General features: G+C 38.8%; 1 protein-coding gene across 1 annotated transcript in view; it reads left to right on the top strand.

The window, feature by feature from the left end:
• GBE1 (1,4-alpha-glucan branching enzyme 1) overlaps window positions 1-15,585 on the top strand; it is a 358,778-nt gene that overhangs the window by 124,049 nt on the left and 219,144 nt on the right. The window contains exon 3 of the mRNA XM_059688080.1: window positions 5,865-5,977. Within this exon, the coding sequence (XP_059544063.1) occupies window positions 5,865-5,977 (113 nt within the window). The remainder of the gene's footprint in view (window positions 1-5,864; window positions 5,978-15,585) is intronic.

A 15,585-nucleotide genomic window follows, 5' to 3' on the forward strand; every position in this document is an offset into this window, starting at 1 on the left:
TCACTTTCATTCTGTGTGAATCCTTTGTTCTGAGGTGGGTCTCTTGTAGACAGCACATATGTGTCATATTTTCTTATCCATTCAGCTACCCTATGTCTTTTGATTGGAGCATTTACACCATTTACATTTAAGGATATTATTGATAGGTATTTACTGTCATTCTTATTCTTTGTGCCTGTGTTCTTCTCTTTCTGTTTATTTCTTTTTCTTACAACAGTCCCTTTAGCATTTCTGGCAGTGCTGGTTTCATGTTAATAAACTCTCTTAGCCTTTTTTTTTTCTCCAAGGGTCTTTATTTCACCTTTGATTTTTTGAATGATAGCCTTGCTGGATAGAGTATTCTTGGGTTCAGTCCCTTGGTTTTCATTAATTTTTATAGTTCATGCCATTACCTTTCTGGCCTGCAGTGTTTCTATTGAGAATTCAGCTGACAGTCTAATGGGAGCTCCCTTGTATGTAATTTTCTGTCTCTCTCTTGCAGCCTTTAAGATTATTTCTTAATCTTTCATGTTTGCCATTTTGATTAATATGTGGGTCTTTTGGAGTTCATATGGATTGGGAGTCTGTGTTTCCTGAACTTGAGTGACTTTTTCCTTCTTCCGGTTAGGGAAAATTTTTGTAATTATTGCTTCAAACAGATTCTTTATTCCTTTCTTAGAATCTGTGCCTTCTGGTACTCCTATAATCCAATGGCATTAAGTTTCATATTGTTTGAAAGCTTCCTTTGCCTTTGCTCCTGCTTTTTAATTTTTGTTTTCCATTTGCTCCTATGAATGGTTGTTTATTTTTCTACCTTGTCTTTGAATTCGCTGATTTCGTCCACAGCTCCCTCTAATCTGCCTTTGAATCCTTCCTGGATTTCTTAATTTCATATATGTCATTCCTCATTTCCTATTGATTCTTATGTAATGTTTCAGGCTCTCTTTTCATGTTGGTGTAGCTCTCATGTAGACCCTTCTAATTCTCACAAAGTTGCTTGTAGTTCTCACTGAATTGTTTGAGCACCCTTATTACCATTCCTCTGAATTCTTTATATGACAAATTATTTACTACCATTTCATTTAGTTCTTTTTCTGGTGATTTCTCCTTTTCTTTCATTTGGGGGTTGTTTCTTTGTCTCCCCATTTTTGCTGTTCCTTTTTTTTATGTATTAGATCAAACTGCTGTACCTCCCAGATTTTGTGGAGTGGTCTTATGTAGTAGGTGTTTTGTGGGACCCAATTGTGCAGTCTCTTAGATCTCCTGAACTGGGTTCTCTAGGAAAGCCCCTTACTTTTTTGGGGGGTTCTCCTGTTGTAGGAGGGTCTTGAATTTTACTGTCCCATTCGTGGATTGAGCCTGCTCTTCAGTTGGCTGACTATGTGGCTCATCCCTGACCAAGTCATTCAAGCTTTTGTGGAGTTGCTGACTGAACAGAACAAAATACAACACAACAAAATGCAAAACAGAAGAAAGAAAACAGAAATGTTCACAAGACGCCTACAGCACCAACAAAAGCAACCATCAGAGAAGATAGAATTAAGAAAGAGAAAAGAGAGCAAGAATGATAGGAAAAAAAGAAAGAAAAAATATGAGAAAACAAGGCAATCAAACCAACAAACAAAAGCACAAATAAAAACAGCCAAAAAGTGAGGGTGGAGGGGTGTCATATGTAGATGTAATGCTGAAATTGTTGTAACGTACCCTGCGAATCACAGAAGGACGCCTCAAGAAGTCGAATTAAAGAGTCACATTTATTGCAGTCCGGGACTATGAGGGGTCGTTCCCAAATCTCATAATGATAAGATGGAGGCAAAGCCAGACTTATAAGGCAAAGTTCACAAAGGTATTGATTACATCTCAAGGTTTGGAATGGGAAACCTGGTTTGCAAAAAAGCAGTTTACAGAAGCAGAATTAAGCATGTTAATTACAGTTTTGGGTCTTGGGGTCACTGAATTGACAGAAACACCTTATCTAGAGCCCTCGGGTCTTGAGACCACTGGGTTGCCAGGAACTCACTATCGAGTTAATTTAGAATAATTGCGCTGTCCTGGTCTTGGGACCACTGAGTCAACTGGAACGCATTATCTGTGGCCACTAAAACAATTTAGGATAATTGTGCTGTCCTGTTTCCCAGGTACAGAAGAATGTGCTTTCTAAAACCAGTAAGATCACAATCAATGGGATAGTCACGTTACAATCAATAAGACATTCAATCGAATGGGATGACTTATACAATTTAGAAAATCAAAGTAACCTGTCAATTGTTAAACAAAGCAAATAGGTACCATACTTCAAAATAAAGAAAGTAATAGTAAATAATTAGGGGAATAGAGGAAGTAAAAGTGTTTAAAATAAAGGAAGGTTTAAGAAAAGACAATGAAAATAATTTGAAAAGGAAAATAGAGGAGAAAGCAGGAGGAAAAAGAAAAGAGAGGAAGCAAAGATAGAAGAAAATTGAATAATGAAAATAAGAAAAAAGAAAACATTGGGTAGGAAAAGGGAAGAGGAAAATTAGATTCATGAACATAACAGAGACTAGAATAATTACAAATCAATAAAGCATATAGATAAGGAAGATAACTTGGAAAAGGGAAAAAAACAAATGAAAGAGAAAAAATAAAAAAGTAGAAAAATGGGGGGGGGGAAGTGAAAAGAAAAAAGGGAAAAAAGTGAAGTCAAGTTTGTTTCAGTTGAGTTTAGTGCCCCAGGGGGACTTGCTTTCAATCCCACTCTTTTGTCTGTCAGTTCTGTGCTTCCTATGGGATACTTAGGTGCTAAACTCTAACAGAAACTGTCCTCTGGATTTCAGCAACCTGCTTGAAATTCCAAGAGATCCCCACATCCTCATCCACAGTATTATCTGTCTCTTCAGGACTTGGCTGCCAGCAGGAGGGACCAATCTGCCATGTTAAATGGGATTGTTAGCTGCATGGGGCCCAGAAACATTCCCCGTTCCCAGGGCTTCACCTCTGCCTACTTTTTCCTGCAAGCCAGCTGTTAATCTTAATCACTCAAAAGTCTGTTTTTTAAAGGGCTTTAGCTGAGGGAGGTGCTGTTTAGCACTCAGGGATTGTGGTGGGTATGCTTCCCTGTCCCAGAGCAGTCCTCTGCTAGTGGCCCCAAATATTACTCTGCCCTCTGCTGGCAGAGATCATTGCGTGGAGACCAGTAGGGTCGCTGTAAACCTGGAATAGTTATCAGTTCTCCTGTTGGGGGAAAGTACTAGTCTGATTCCCAGGACAGTGGGTCCGAAGACCCCTCCCCCAATCCACTTGCTGAGGCTCCAGAGACTGTTCAAACTGGTAGGCTTGGCCTCTGCTTTTGTTTCTTCTGAAAAGCTGAAAATGCAGAGTGTGGCAAGCAGGGCTCCTGAGGGTGGGGCAGGCTGTATTACTAGGATGGATTTATTTCTTTTCCTGCCCTGTGGCTACTGGGAGCAACTAGCTCCTCTGGAGAGGGGGGAAAGGGAGGATGGCCATTTTGGCTGCTTTTCCATGTCTCCCTGCAAGGTCTCCCACCCCAGTCTCTCCTCAGGCACTGTGGCTTTCTCTCCCACTGGCTCTGGTCTACTGGCTCTAGACTCCGCTGCGGCCAGCAACCCCACTGCCTTTCACAGCTGGATATTTCATGGGCCAAGGGTCTTGGCTCTGATACTCTGGGCTGTGGAGCCCACCTGGTTTCCAGGCCTGTATCTTCTGAGGGAAAAGACTTTCCCATAGTCCTGTGCTCCCTCCTCTCTGGGCCTGCAGGCTTCCACCCCGGGGGCTAGTGTTAAGCCCAGATTTCAGGATCCCCAAAAGACCACCAGGGAGCCAGCCAAGTCTGATGCAAAAGCAAAAGAGTCTTTATTCGAGCTAGCTCGAGCTCCCCGTCCACCACACTTGCCGACGCAGCAGCAGGAGGCAGAGAGAGAGAGAGAGCTCTGTGGGGAAAGGGGTTTTATAGGGGAGTTGGAGTAAGGGGAGGAGAGAGGACTGTGGGCCCTGCCACTTGGCCAGGCGTAAGTCGGGGTCTTGTTACACAGGATGTGGTTGTGTCTATGGCGCGCACTTCCCTTGATCATTATTGGTTAGTTTAAAGAAATCCTAGGTGTGGCTAGCAGAGGCTTGGGCTTCTGGGAAGAAGCTCCTTGCTGAGCACATGGCTAATGGCTGCTGCCCAAAAATGGAGGATCTGGGGCAAGATGGAGGGCGTAGCCCTCGCCCTTTCACTAGGTCAGCTCCTCTCATGACCATCCCTTTCTACAGAAGGTGTTTTCTGTCCTTCCTTGATATGTCTCCTCAGCTGGACCTCAGTTGGTAATTCCAGGTGAATGTTCTCCAATTTAGTTGGCCCTGGGAGGAGTTGCACAGCAGTTTGCCTATTCATCTGCCATTTTTATCAGGGGCAAGTTGCAACTTAATGGAGATTCTTTTGATGGAAAACTGTAAGGAATTGAAACAGGAATTTCACCGGAATATAGGCAAGTTAAGGGAATTTTTAAAATTGGGGTCCATGGAAAAAACACAGGGCTACAGACGGGGAGAAGGTACATTTCCATAACACAAGGGAGAGGCAACAGATACATTTACATAAGACAAGGGAACTGGTAGTAGCCAAGATGTCTATATTTACAAAATAAAGAAGGAGGAAGAAAGCCCAGAAGGAATAGGAGGACAATGAGGGAGAAGGGCCTCAGGAGTTACTATAGTAACCAATTCGAAAGGGAATATTGTCCAATTAGAGGGGATATCAGAACACAGGAACTACAGCCTTTATAAACCGTGGAAACAGGAAGTTGGTGGGACCCTTTCCCCCTCCCCATGTGGGAGTCCATTCTGTGGGACTCTTTCCCTCTCCCCACGTGGGAGTCTGTATTTGTTCTTCAATAAATCTCCACCTTTGCTATACCACCTTCTGTCCGTGGATTCATTCTTTGACTTTGGCAGACAAAGAATCCAGGATCCAGTCCAAAAATTCTGTATCAGAATATGAGACGGTCGCCATATATGAATGCAGTGCAGAGCAGGAGAAATTGAGAGCTACCCTAGCAGATGCCCCAAGTCCCAGCCTGGGAGGAATCTGAATTTTCCCTGAAACTTGCTGACTAGGCTGAGATCCCCAGCTGCTTTGGCTCAGGAGCCGAGAGGGCACCGTCTTGCCTGTCATATCTAAACATTAATCTATGTTACAGCGATTCTTTGGCATATTGTTAGGTGGAGACTCATTTATTTATCCCCATGGGGATAACCAGCCTCACTTGATAATGGTGTGTCCTTTACTCAGTGATTTTTATGGCACGTCTCTTATATAAGTTTCTGTGTGTGCGTGAGTCTTGTTGCTCAAATTGACTTCCAGGATCTTTAACCTGCCTTTCCTTTGCCCTCTATAGTTTATTACCTCTGCCTTTCTTGCTTCAGGCATTTCTTTAGATTTTAACTCAGTTCTGTCACATGCTTGTGACTTTGGGTAAATGTAATAGGATTTTGAGGGTTTTTTTCATCATTTTTTTTCTACCATGACATGTATCTTATCATGCCTAGAATATATTTCTGTTTTTTTCATGTTATCTCTCTTTGTTGATGGTGTTTTTTTAAATAAGTACCTACCATTTTTTCTTTTACATTCCATTTATTAATAGAAGTATTAGAGTTGAAAGTATAATGGAAAATGTTATAATATTTAATATTAAGATGCAAAAGGCAAGTTTTAAATACATCTTTTAAAAATAAATTAAGACTAACTTACTTTTTCTAAATTGATAGTAAAACTTTTTGATTAACACCTTGTAATACTTAATAATTTTTAGGCAGTTTGATTTCGTACAACTAGGAATGCTTTACTTGAAGTTCATTAAATATCAGTTTGATCATGCTATTGTTAACCTTTCTTAATTTTTTAGATGATTGGAATCCATTTTCATACCCATATAAAAAACTGGAGTATGGGAAATGGGAGCTGTATATACCACCAAAGCAGGATAAATCTGTAATACCTCATGGATCCAAATTAAAGGTACTTTTCCCCCATCTTGTTTTTATTTGAATTTATTTATTTTTAATCCAGTGTACAAAGTTTGATTTAAAATATGATAATGTAAACAGACACATGATATTTGTGGGAGAAACAATTTAAATGTTCCAATAGAGGAAATTTAAGAGAGGGGTATCCACAAATTTGAATGTGTTAGATTATAACTGTTTGGTTAGAAAGGCACCAAACTTAGTTGTATTATTAACTTTGGAAACTTTATATAAAGAGTGATTGAGTCATTGTAAAAATTTAGCTTAGAAATCAGAAACGTTAATAGAAAAGTGTAAGCTGTCTTCAAATCAGCAAATGCAGAGAGAATTTTTACCTGTAAGGAAATTTTTGGTAGAATTGATTTTATGAGCCACATGAATGCAGAATGCGATCTGGTGTTGGAGACATGTGCATTTTGGGACATGCTTTTCCTGATTTTCCCCTTTCTAGTCTTTGACATGGGGATTGTTGTTTCTGTTGTTCTGTGGTAGGGCCACCTGAGCTTCCTGTGTCCTCCTTTGACTTTAGCTGACCATGGGGCCCCCTTCACAGCCTGCAGAGCCCACAAGGCCTCTCTGGTCTCCTCAAAGAGGGCTCGAGGGATGATGGGTCCCAAAGTCTGGATTACACATTGAAGCACTTGGTTATATAACAAGTTATCTAAAACCTTGAACATTTACTTGATTTTGCTCATATAATATTTCTATGTCCCTTGTTTCTCTTTCCCTTCCATAGACAGTGCATTCATAGCATTTATTATGATAAATCCTGTGACTGAATCATTATTTTTTATGGGTATTTGTTATTTAACAACATTAATTCAATGTTAATTAATGTATATTTAAAATCAATATGGATTGCATGCTTGTTTGCAGGGCATTTTTTTTTCTTTTCAAATAACGAAATTATAATTGTATCTGGAAATTACTAAAATATTGCCACAAATAATAGAGTTATCTGAAGAGCATATTGTCTAGAATAAAGAGACATTTTGATATGGGATGGCAGCCAAGGTTCTTTTTAATCTGTAGTGAAAAGGAGAAAAAGTAACTGCAGTATACAATAGGAGGGATTTAAATTTAATATAAATAATCCCTTTTCCAAGTCAGTATAAGCTCCACAAGAGCAGGGGCCTTTGCTATTTTGTTTGCTGATACTACCATACATCCTCCATCTCTGGAGCTGTGCCTGGCACAGAGTAGGCACACAGAAATATTTATTGAATGTTGAAGCTTTTTTAGGTCCAATCTTTTCAGGAATAAACCAAGTAGCTTGATTTTTCTATCGTTTATAAAGCCCGATTTTATGGAACTAGTGAGGCAAGGCAGCTGTTACAGTACCACTGGTCTCATTGTCACTTTAGGTCTCATGGCCATTTTTGTTTATTTGTGTTTTTAAGAACTAAACTTACTAATTTTTTAAAGTGCCGAGGATGTTTTTCTGCCTTCTTTAATTACAAAATTTTATGAACTCTGACACCATTACTGCTTTTTGCATTAAATAGTGAATGAATTAATTTTGGTATGTTGTTTTTATATATGGGGAATGATAATTACTAGGAATGAATGATTATTGATATATATATTGGGAATAATGGTAGGCATTTGCCTCTCCCGTATGACCTCAAATCTTTTACACTTTCTGCTATGGTCTGAATCTTGTGTTTCCCCAAGACCCCGTGCCCATTTTTTATGTTGAAATCCTAGTGCCTGATATGATGGCACTAGTAGCTGAGGCCTTGGGAGGTGAATAGGCCCTGATGATGAAGCCCTCATGAATGGGTTTCTAGTGCTTTTCAAAAAACGATTCAGAAAGATCTGCCGCCCTTTCCACCATGTGAAGATACACTAAGAAGTCTGTGACCCAGAAGAGGGCCCTCACCCAACCATACTGGCACCCCAGTCTCAGATTTCCATCCCCCAGAATTGTGAGAAAGCAATTTCTGTGTTCATGAACACCCGGTTTCTGATATTTTGTTATGGCAGCCCCAAAAGACTATTATGATTTCTATACTATGCTGTGTACTAAATTTTTTTCAAGAATTTATTTTACTATGTGAAATAAAATAATCAGATAAGAAATAAATGTGGCTTTTAAATTTTCTCTTGGCTTTAAAAATCTGTTTAATGGCAAACAAATGTTAAACAAGTATGAAATGGACTGTTGTGTAATCTGTTTTCATTATTTTATGCTCTAAAATTTTCGGTGAAGAGAATTAACAGGAAATTTAGGCACAAAATACTATTTGTAGTGTTTAGATGTTTCAAATGTCGATGAAACATTTAGATGCTATTATAATGTTAATATGGTGATATTTTTCACTTATGGGGAAGATACATCATGTTTTCTTTGGGGTAGGGGTTAAATTCTCTATACAAATCCACAAACTGGAGGTTTTTGGCCTTTTAATCTGAAGTTGTCTCTAGGTAGATTATTATGGTAATTAAAAATCTTGTTTTAAATGGAATTTAACAATTTATTTCAGTCCACAAGGGATTGACCTTTATAATTCACTTGAGGCTATTTCTCTTATGAATTATCTGGTAACCATTAACAAAAAAGAACCGTTAACATCATTGAAATAATAGCTTTGTTTTCTCTGCAAAACACCTGGTCTTTTCCATTGAACAATTTGAAAGTTGATACCTAACTGCTTATATAATCATCTAAATGTCTCTTTTTTATGTTTGTTTTATTTTTCTCAACCCTCACCCAAGGATATGTCTTTATTTATTAGAGAGAGAGAGAGAGAGAGAGAGAGAGAGAGAGAGAGAGAGAGAGAGAGAGAGGGAGAGAAACATCCATGTGAGAGAGAAATATCAAAATATCATTCGGTCACCTCTCATATGTGCCCCGATCAGGGACTGAACCCATAACTTATGTATGTGCTCTGATTGGAAATCGAACCAGAGGCCCTTCTGTGCACAGGACCATGCTCCAACCAACTGAACCACACTAGCCAGGGCTCTTTGCATGTTTTTTTAGTGAGTTTACCAAACAGAAAAATAAAATAATATTATAAGGTAAATTAAACATTCAAGGCTTTAAAGATATAAGGAAAGAATAAAGGACTATGTTTCTGAAGGATAATCAGGCATATATTACTCATGTATTTAACACCTTTTCTTCTAGATGCATAGACAAACTAATTTATGGAAAGGTATTTCTTGTTCACTGTTTAAAAATATACACCTTAAATAACATATATAAAAAAACCCCACCTCAGTTGCTTCATCGAAATTTGACATAATTATTGAGTGTGTGTTATATGTCAGGTGCTATCCTTTATGTATGATGCTTGTACTAAATTGTAAATATTTGTAAGGGGTGAACTTGTTTTAAAAATAAAGAGTAAAACATGAGACAGCAGTTTATTCATTCTGTGATGGCAACGGAAAGTAGCGGAGGGACAGCGACATTTAAGAACACTTGGTAGCATGTTTAGAAGTGAACCAGAGAGCTGGAGGGAAGAAGGAGATTTTAACTTGATGGTGCTGCATGAATAAAAGTGTTTGTATTGTTTCAGGTCCCAACAGGAAGCTAAGAAAGTTTTAATAGGTTTGTTTTTGTTTTGTTTTTCCAAAAGACTTTTCAAACTTGAACTCAGGGATCCACAAGAAAATTCAAAGGATAGAGCAGGGGGGCTTAGTAGCACCCACGTTATTGCCACGCCCAGGCCACAGGAAAAAGGGATCAATTGCTAGAACTCAGAGGGAGAGTCAGCCATCTAAAGAAGAGCTTTGAGCTTTGGTGAGGGACACAGTTAACTCATGGTAACCAGAGGAATAAAAGAAACAAATATTCTGATCTCTAGCACTCTCCCCACTGCTCTCGAAATTGTTTAATCTCAGTGAGCAGTCAGAGTTCTAGGGATAATGGTCCACATAGCTCAGCTTTCTGGGGCAGGAGCTGGGTGAGAGGTGGGTCTGTCCTAACTAGTAAAATACTGCTCAGGAGGATGGGGAGACCTCAGGTCAGGAAGAGTGAGGTCAGGGGATGTAACCAGAGGGGAGGTTAGAGGCAAACTCTAGAATTCATTTTCTTTTGTTCTGACTCCCAATTTCTCTTCTTTCATCATTTCAATACTAAGTTAAAAAATGATTAAAGAAGACAATTTAGGTTATAAACACAAATTGTATTTAACACTTAATGAACTGGACAGTCTTCATTTGGAAAACTGCCAAAGGGGCAGAAGGCAGAAGCTTTTGTAGGATAAAGAATAAAGCACAGGGAGAGGAATAGAAAATACCTGATTGACGGGGCCACATAGTCAACTTTGTTTGGGGTGAGAAGGCCCGGAGTTGTCTTGGCTGACTGGGTGTACTGTGTTTCCGGACAAGCGGAGCATTTACAGGGCCAGGAGCATTGCCCAGGTTTTGATTTGCTGATGTGACACCCTGGGTAGGAGCAACTCCATCCTGGGCTTAGAAAGTTATTTCAACAATACTCATGTGACTCGCAATGGCAATTAGAATTGTCTTCTTTTTAATGTTCAGGATGTTTGTGTACTTTAACTTTGCTGTGCCAATCAGTAACAAAATGGAGTACAACGGAGGTTTATTGATATCAGATGAAACTCGGAAATGAAACCAGAACACATTGTTTTCCTCTGGGCAGGATGCAAAGGTGATTTCCCAGGTTCTTGTCCAGGTGGATTCAAAGAATGAAGCCACAGACAAAAGGTGGTATAGGAAAAGGTGGAAATTTATTGGGAAACAAGCAGACTCCCACAAGGGGAGGGATGAGGAGAGAGACCCACTAAGTCCCTCTTTTCTAAGGTTTATAAAGGCTGCAGTTTTTGTGTCCTGATATCCCTCTGATTGGTCACTATAGCAGCTTCAGAGCTCAAACCCCATGTGGGGTCCCCTCTTCTTCTCCCTTTAGCTTTTCTACTCCCTGTGGCCTTCCTCTTTATTCTGCCAATGTGTGGCTTCCTCTCCCTTTATTCTGTGAATGTGTGTCTTTCTGCAGCTCCCAGCCCCCTTGTTCTGTGAATGTGTGCCTTCTGGCAGCTCCCAGCTTTGCAGTCTGAGGTTCTCCTCCATGGGCCCCCTAATTCCTAAAACTCCCCAAACCTGCCTTTTTTACCCCTAAAAACTCCTTTCACAGACATTTAACATTTTCAAAGGATTATGTATTAGCTTGTTGTGCCATAATAAAATATCATACACTGGGTGGCTTAAACAAGAGAAATTTATTTTTTTTCAGTTCTGGAGGATGGAAATCTGAGATCAGCCAGCATGGTTGGGTTCTGGTGAGAACTTTTTTCCTGGCTTGTGGAAGGCTACCTTCTTGTGTGTCCTCACAGGGCACTAATCTCATGATCAGGGCCCTACCATCATAACCTCATTTAAACCTAATTCTCTCTTGAAGGTCCCCTCTCCAAATACCATCACATTATGAGTTAGGCGCAGTGGTCGGCAAACTCATTAGTCAACAGAGCCAAATATCAAAAGTACAACCATTGAAATTTCTTTTGAGAGCCAAATTTTTTAAACTTAAACTATATAGGTAGGTACATTGTTATTAACTTAGTTAGGGTACTCCTAAGGCTTAGGAAGAGCCACACTCAAGGGGCCAAAGAGCCGCATGTGGCTTGAGAGCCGCAGTTTGCCGACCACGGAGTTAGGGCTTCAGTATATGAATTTGGGAAGTGACATAATTAATTTCAGAGCAGATCAGATTGCTTTTCTATTTATAGTTAGAGGCTACACAATTGATTGGCAGAAAAGGGGCAAGAAAACCTAAAACCTGGTATTTGCAATTCTTAGATAAGACACATGAAAAAATTGGAGATGACTTTACATTTATTTAAGTTAATCCTCCTGGTAACACTATGAGAGAAGGTATTGTTAGAGAGGTTAGGCAGGTGGTAGAACCTGGGCTGAATTCAGACTTGTCTGACAACAAAGTCCATGCTCTTAACCATGATGCTACATGCTGCTCAGGCTAAGGGTTCGAAGAGAAAAGAAGGGGGAAAAATGATTCAGAGGGAGTAAACTTGAGCTTTATCCACATTGTACAAATCATCTTACACCATGTATGCTTTTGGTTTTTGTATGGACACCATCATTCCCATTTTTCAAGGTGCTCCAAAACAAAGTATTGAAGTGACCTTTCGTGAGAATAGGAAGGAGATAAGTAATTTGTGGAAAGAGTTTGAGTTTTAGAAGGTAAGGTTCAGATTGGTTAAGTAAAGTCAAACTATTTATTGAGTGCAGGAAGGAGACTGCTAGGCAGAAAGATGCCATAGAGAGAGTATTGGGCAGGGATGTGGCATGTTATAAAATTAGTATCTAAATATTTTCTTAAGAAAACTAATCTGATAAGCACTCTAATCTTCATTTCTGGAATATTTTCTTGTGTCATTATTATTATTTTTGTTTGTTTTCTTTTTTCCACGTTCATTGTTCACTGTTTCAGGAATTTTTAATATTTGGATAATGGATCTCCTAGATTTTCTTATCTTTTTTTTCTCAAGTTGCCCATCATTTTCCCTTTCCTTTCCACTTTGAAAAGTTACTTTATCTTCCAGCTGCTTTTATTTTAGCAATAATATTTTTAAAAGTTCTAATAATTCTTTTTGTTCTCTCCCTTTTTCATAGATCCCGTCCTTATTAAATGGCCAAGATAACTTTTATCGTTTTGAGAATATTAATTATAGATGTTTGTGTGTTTTTTTTTTTTTTCTTTCTTACTTCCATACCTCCTACCCTGTTTTATTCAGATTTTATTTTCCTGTGTTTCTTTCAGTCTGTCTTTCATGATGCAGGCTTTCTTCAAATGCCTGGTAATCCATGGTTATGCAGCCATCTTTTAGAATGATGTGGAAAAGACAATTGAAGATTCTGTGAATGTGGACAGGGCTTTGTTCCTGGTCAGCTTCAGTGTTAGGTAGTCAGAAAGTGAGCAAGCCTTTAGATTGACAGCAGTAAGTGTAGGATTTTCTCTGGGATCATTTATTTTTTCCAGAGATGGATCTTTCTGTTTCCTACAAGGTTTGGGAGGAAGGGTGTGGAGTGAAGGGCTTTGTATTTGGCTAATGGCATCCATGGATAAAGGCAGGGAAAGCGGATGAGGGTCTAACAATATGATTCATCTCTGCCATCTACTGTGCCCATTGTCTCCGGGTTTGGAGCCTTAGTTCAGTGGTTTTCAGAGAATGAACCTATGAGCTCCTGTTTGAGGGGTGGGAGCGGTGTTTTGGAGGGATACATGTTTGTCTGGACAGGGGGGGGAAAGGCTCCGTTTCAGAGCCTGCAGTCACTTACTGGGACACTGCATCTTAGTCTTTGTACCAGCAGCCTCAAGCTGCTGAGTCTCTGAGGCATTCTGGGAGGCAAACTGAGCAGCTCCCTTCAGGTCTGCCTTCGCTGTAGCTTGTCTATGTAGTTTCCTCCCCCACCAACCACTTCTTAGCTTGCAAAAATTTATTGAAATTTCTGGTCTCTTGTCTCCTTTTCTGTTCTTCTCTGTTAATACCATTTTTCTTCTTTTTTTGACTTTTATTTATTTCAACAGAGGTTTGGTAGGTTTGTCATTTTTAAATTTATTCTTCTAAACATCCTTCTTTAAATGGAAGAAGTAAAAAAGTACATGTACTGGATAGAAGAATATTTTCTAATTCTAGGGCCTCATGTGGACCATTATATTCTCATTGTAACCCATGATAATAAGATTTTGGTCCAACTGATTATTTCTTGCTTGTCATGTCTTTACGTATTATTATATGTGATAAAGATTTTCTTTTCCATGACCCACAGAAAATTATTTACTCACTTCATCTGATTCAACTTAATCAGCCTCTAAGACCCCGAAACATCTAATTTGTGGGCGAATGCATAGTTAGAATTAGATGCACTTTTTCTTACCACAGAGATTATAATTCTTTGTTTCCAAAATATAATATGAATATTAATAAACCTCAATAACATAGTAGGAAATGGCCTTCCTTTGCAGATAAGAATAAAAGCTTGCTAATGGATTCATTTTCTTTTCTTCTGAAGCTCTCTAGAATGTTGATAGGAAACACAACATAAATGTGTAAATTTCCAAAGCAGACTACTTGCCAGTGTGTAGAGTAACTAACTCTGTTTGCTAGAGGAAGGTTGAGATAGAAAGTGGGAGAGTTGTGTTATATTTTGAACTTGCTCTACATTTATTTCTTTATCAAATTTTACTTCTTTTCTTAATATCTTAGTTGACACATATTTAAATTTATGTTTCTTGTACTTGAAGCATTGCACTATCCTTCCTGGATTTATGTGAAGAGATGAAGATAAAATAATAAAATTCCTGCACTTTAAATTTATTGTCCACTTGGAGAAACATCCCCTAAGCAAAGGAGTTGCTGTAGCATTCTGTGGCTGGGAAGGTAGTAGAGGAAGAAGCTTATATTTTTTGAGAAGTTTATGACAAAGCAGGAATAAGCATGTGGGATATGTATTTGTTTCTTTTATGTTTGTTTATTTGCTAGTGGTTTAGTTATCTTTAGTTTTGGCTAAATATTTATGGGATTATGAAGGAACCCAAGGGAGGAGATGACAGAGAGAGGACAAGGATTAGAGATAGATTATTGGGGAAGTGTATGGGGAAGAATAAAGGTCACAGTTTAAATAGGGAATGATTATGGGAGGAGAAGCATTTTAAGTTTGGTCTTGAAGGAATTAATGGATGTAGATTAATGAATAGGTTGTCAGGGTTCAATTAGAAAATAAAAGAATATAAAGCAAAGCAAGATTTCACAAATATCAGTCAATTCTGTGTGAGAATTAGTGGTGTGGGGGCTTAAAAAAAAAACCTCAACACTTTTTCTCCCACCTTTTAAGTTGTAGCTGGGCTAATAGTCAAATTAACAGAGATGGTTTAGCAGGAGAAAAATGTGCGAAGTTTATTACTGATACACATGCCAGGGTGTCATAAGATAGGAGACCTGAAACACATTGGGCAGGTGGGCTTATATGCCATTATGGAGAACGGAGAAAGGAAATAGGCAATTTAGCGGTAGCTGTGGAAGAGAGGAACAGGCAGGGTAATCATATTCTTGCTAAGCAACCCAGAACAATGGGGCACTGAGGGATCTAGCTACCTGGCCCCTGCCTGGGGCCTTCTTATCTAAGGTAAGGTGAGTAAGGGTTCCCTTCCTGGAACAAGCCTTTCCATCTGAATCTCTTAGGCAAGAAAGGGGAAGGGTCAAAGGTCCTTTCTGAGTCTTTTGTTTCTTAAAAAAAATAAATAAATAATAGCTTAAAATCAATATCCCCAAAGGCATAGTTTTGGGGTAGCAAAACTTTTGGTCCCCTTCACTGGTCAGTTTGACTTACATTGATTGATTTATGAAGATGTCAGATGTATGAGGAAATTAAACAAAATTGTGAATTTATTTCAGGAAATTTTAGTCTGAACACATTGTAGGGCAACACAATTGCTAAATTTGACAGATGTTCATTTTTGCTTTTTCTTAAATCCTTCATTATTTATTACCTACAAAAACCTCAATAATTTTTAATAATGGCCAATGTATTTTTTAACCTGTGCTTTTTTCAGGACTTTGACCCTTAATGATCTCATTGTCTTCAAATACTCATACTCTCTCTTGT

Source organism: Myotis daubentonii, chromosome 3, assembly GCF_963259705.1.
Source record: "Myotis daubentonii chromosome 3, mMyoDau2.1, whole genome shotgun sequence".
NCBI lineage: Eukaryota > Metazoa > Chordata > Mammalia > Chiroptera > Vespertilionidae > Myotis > Myotis daubentonii.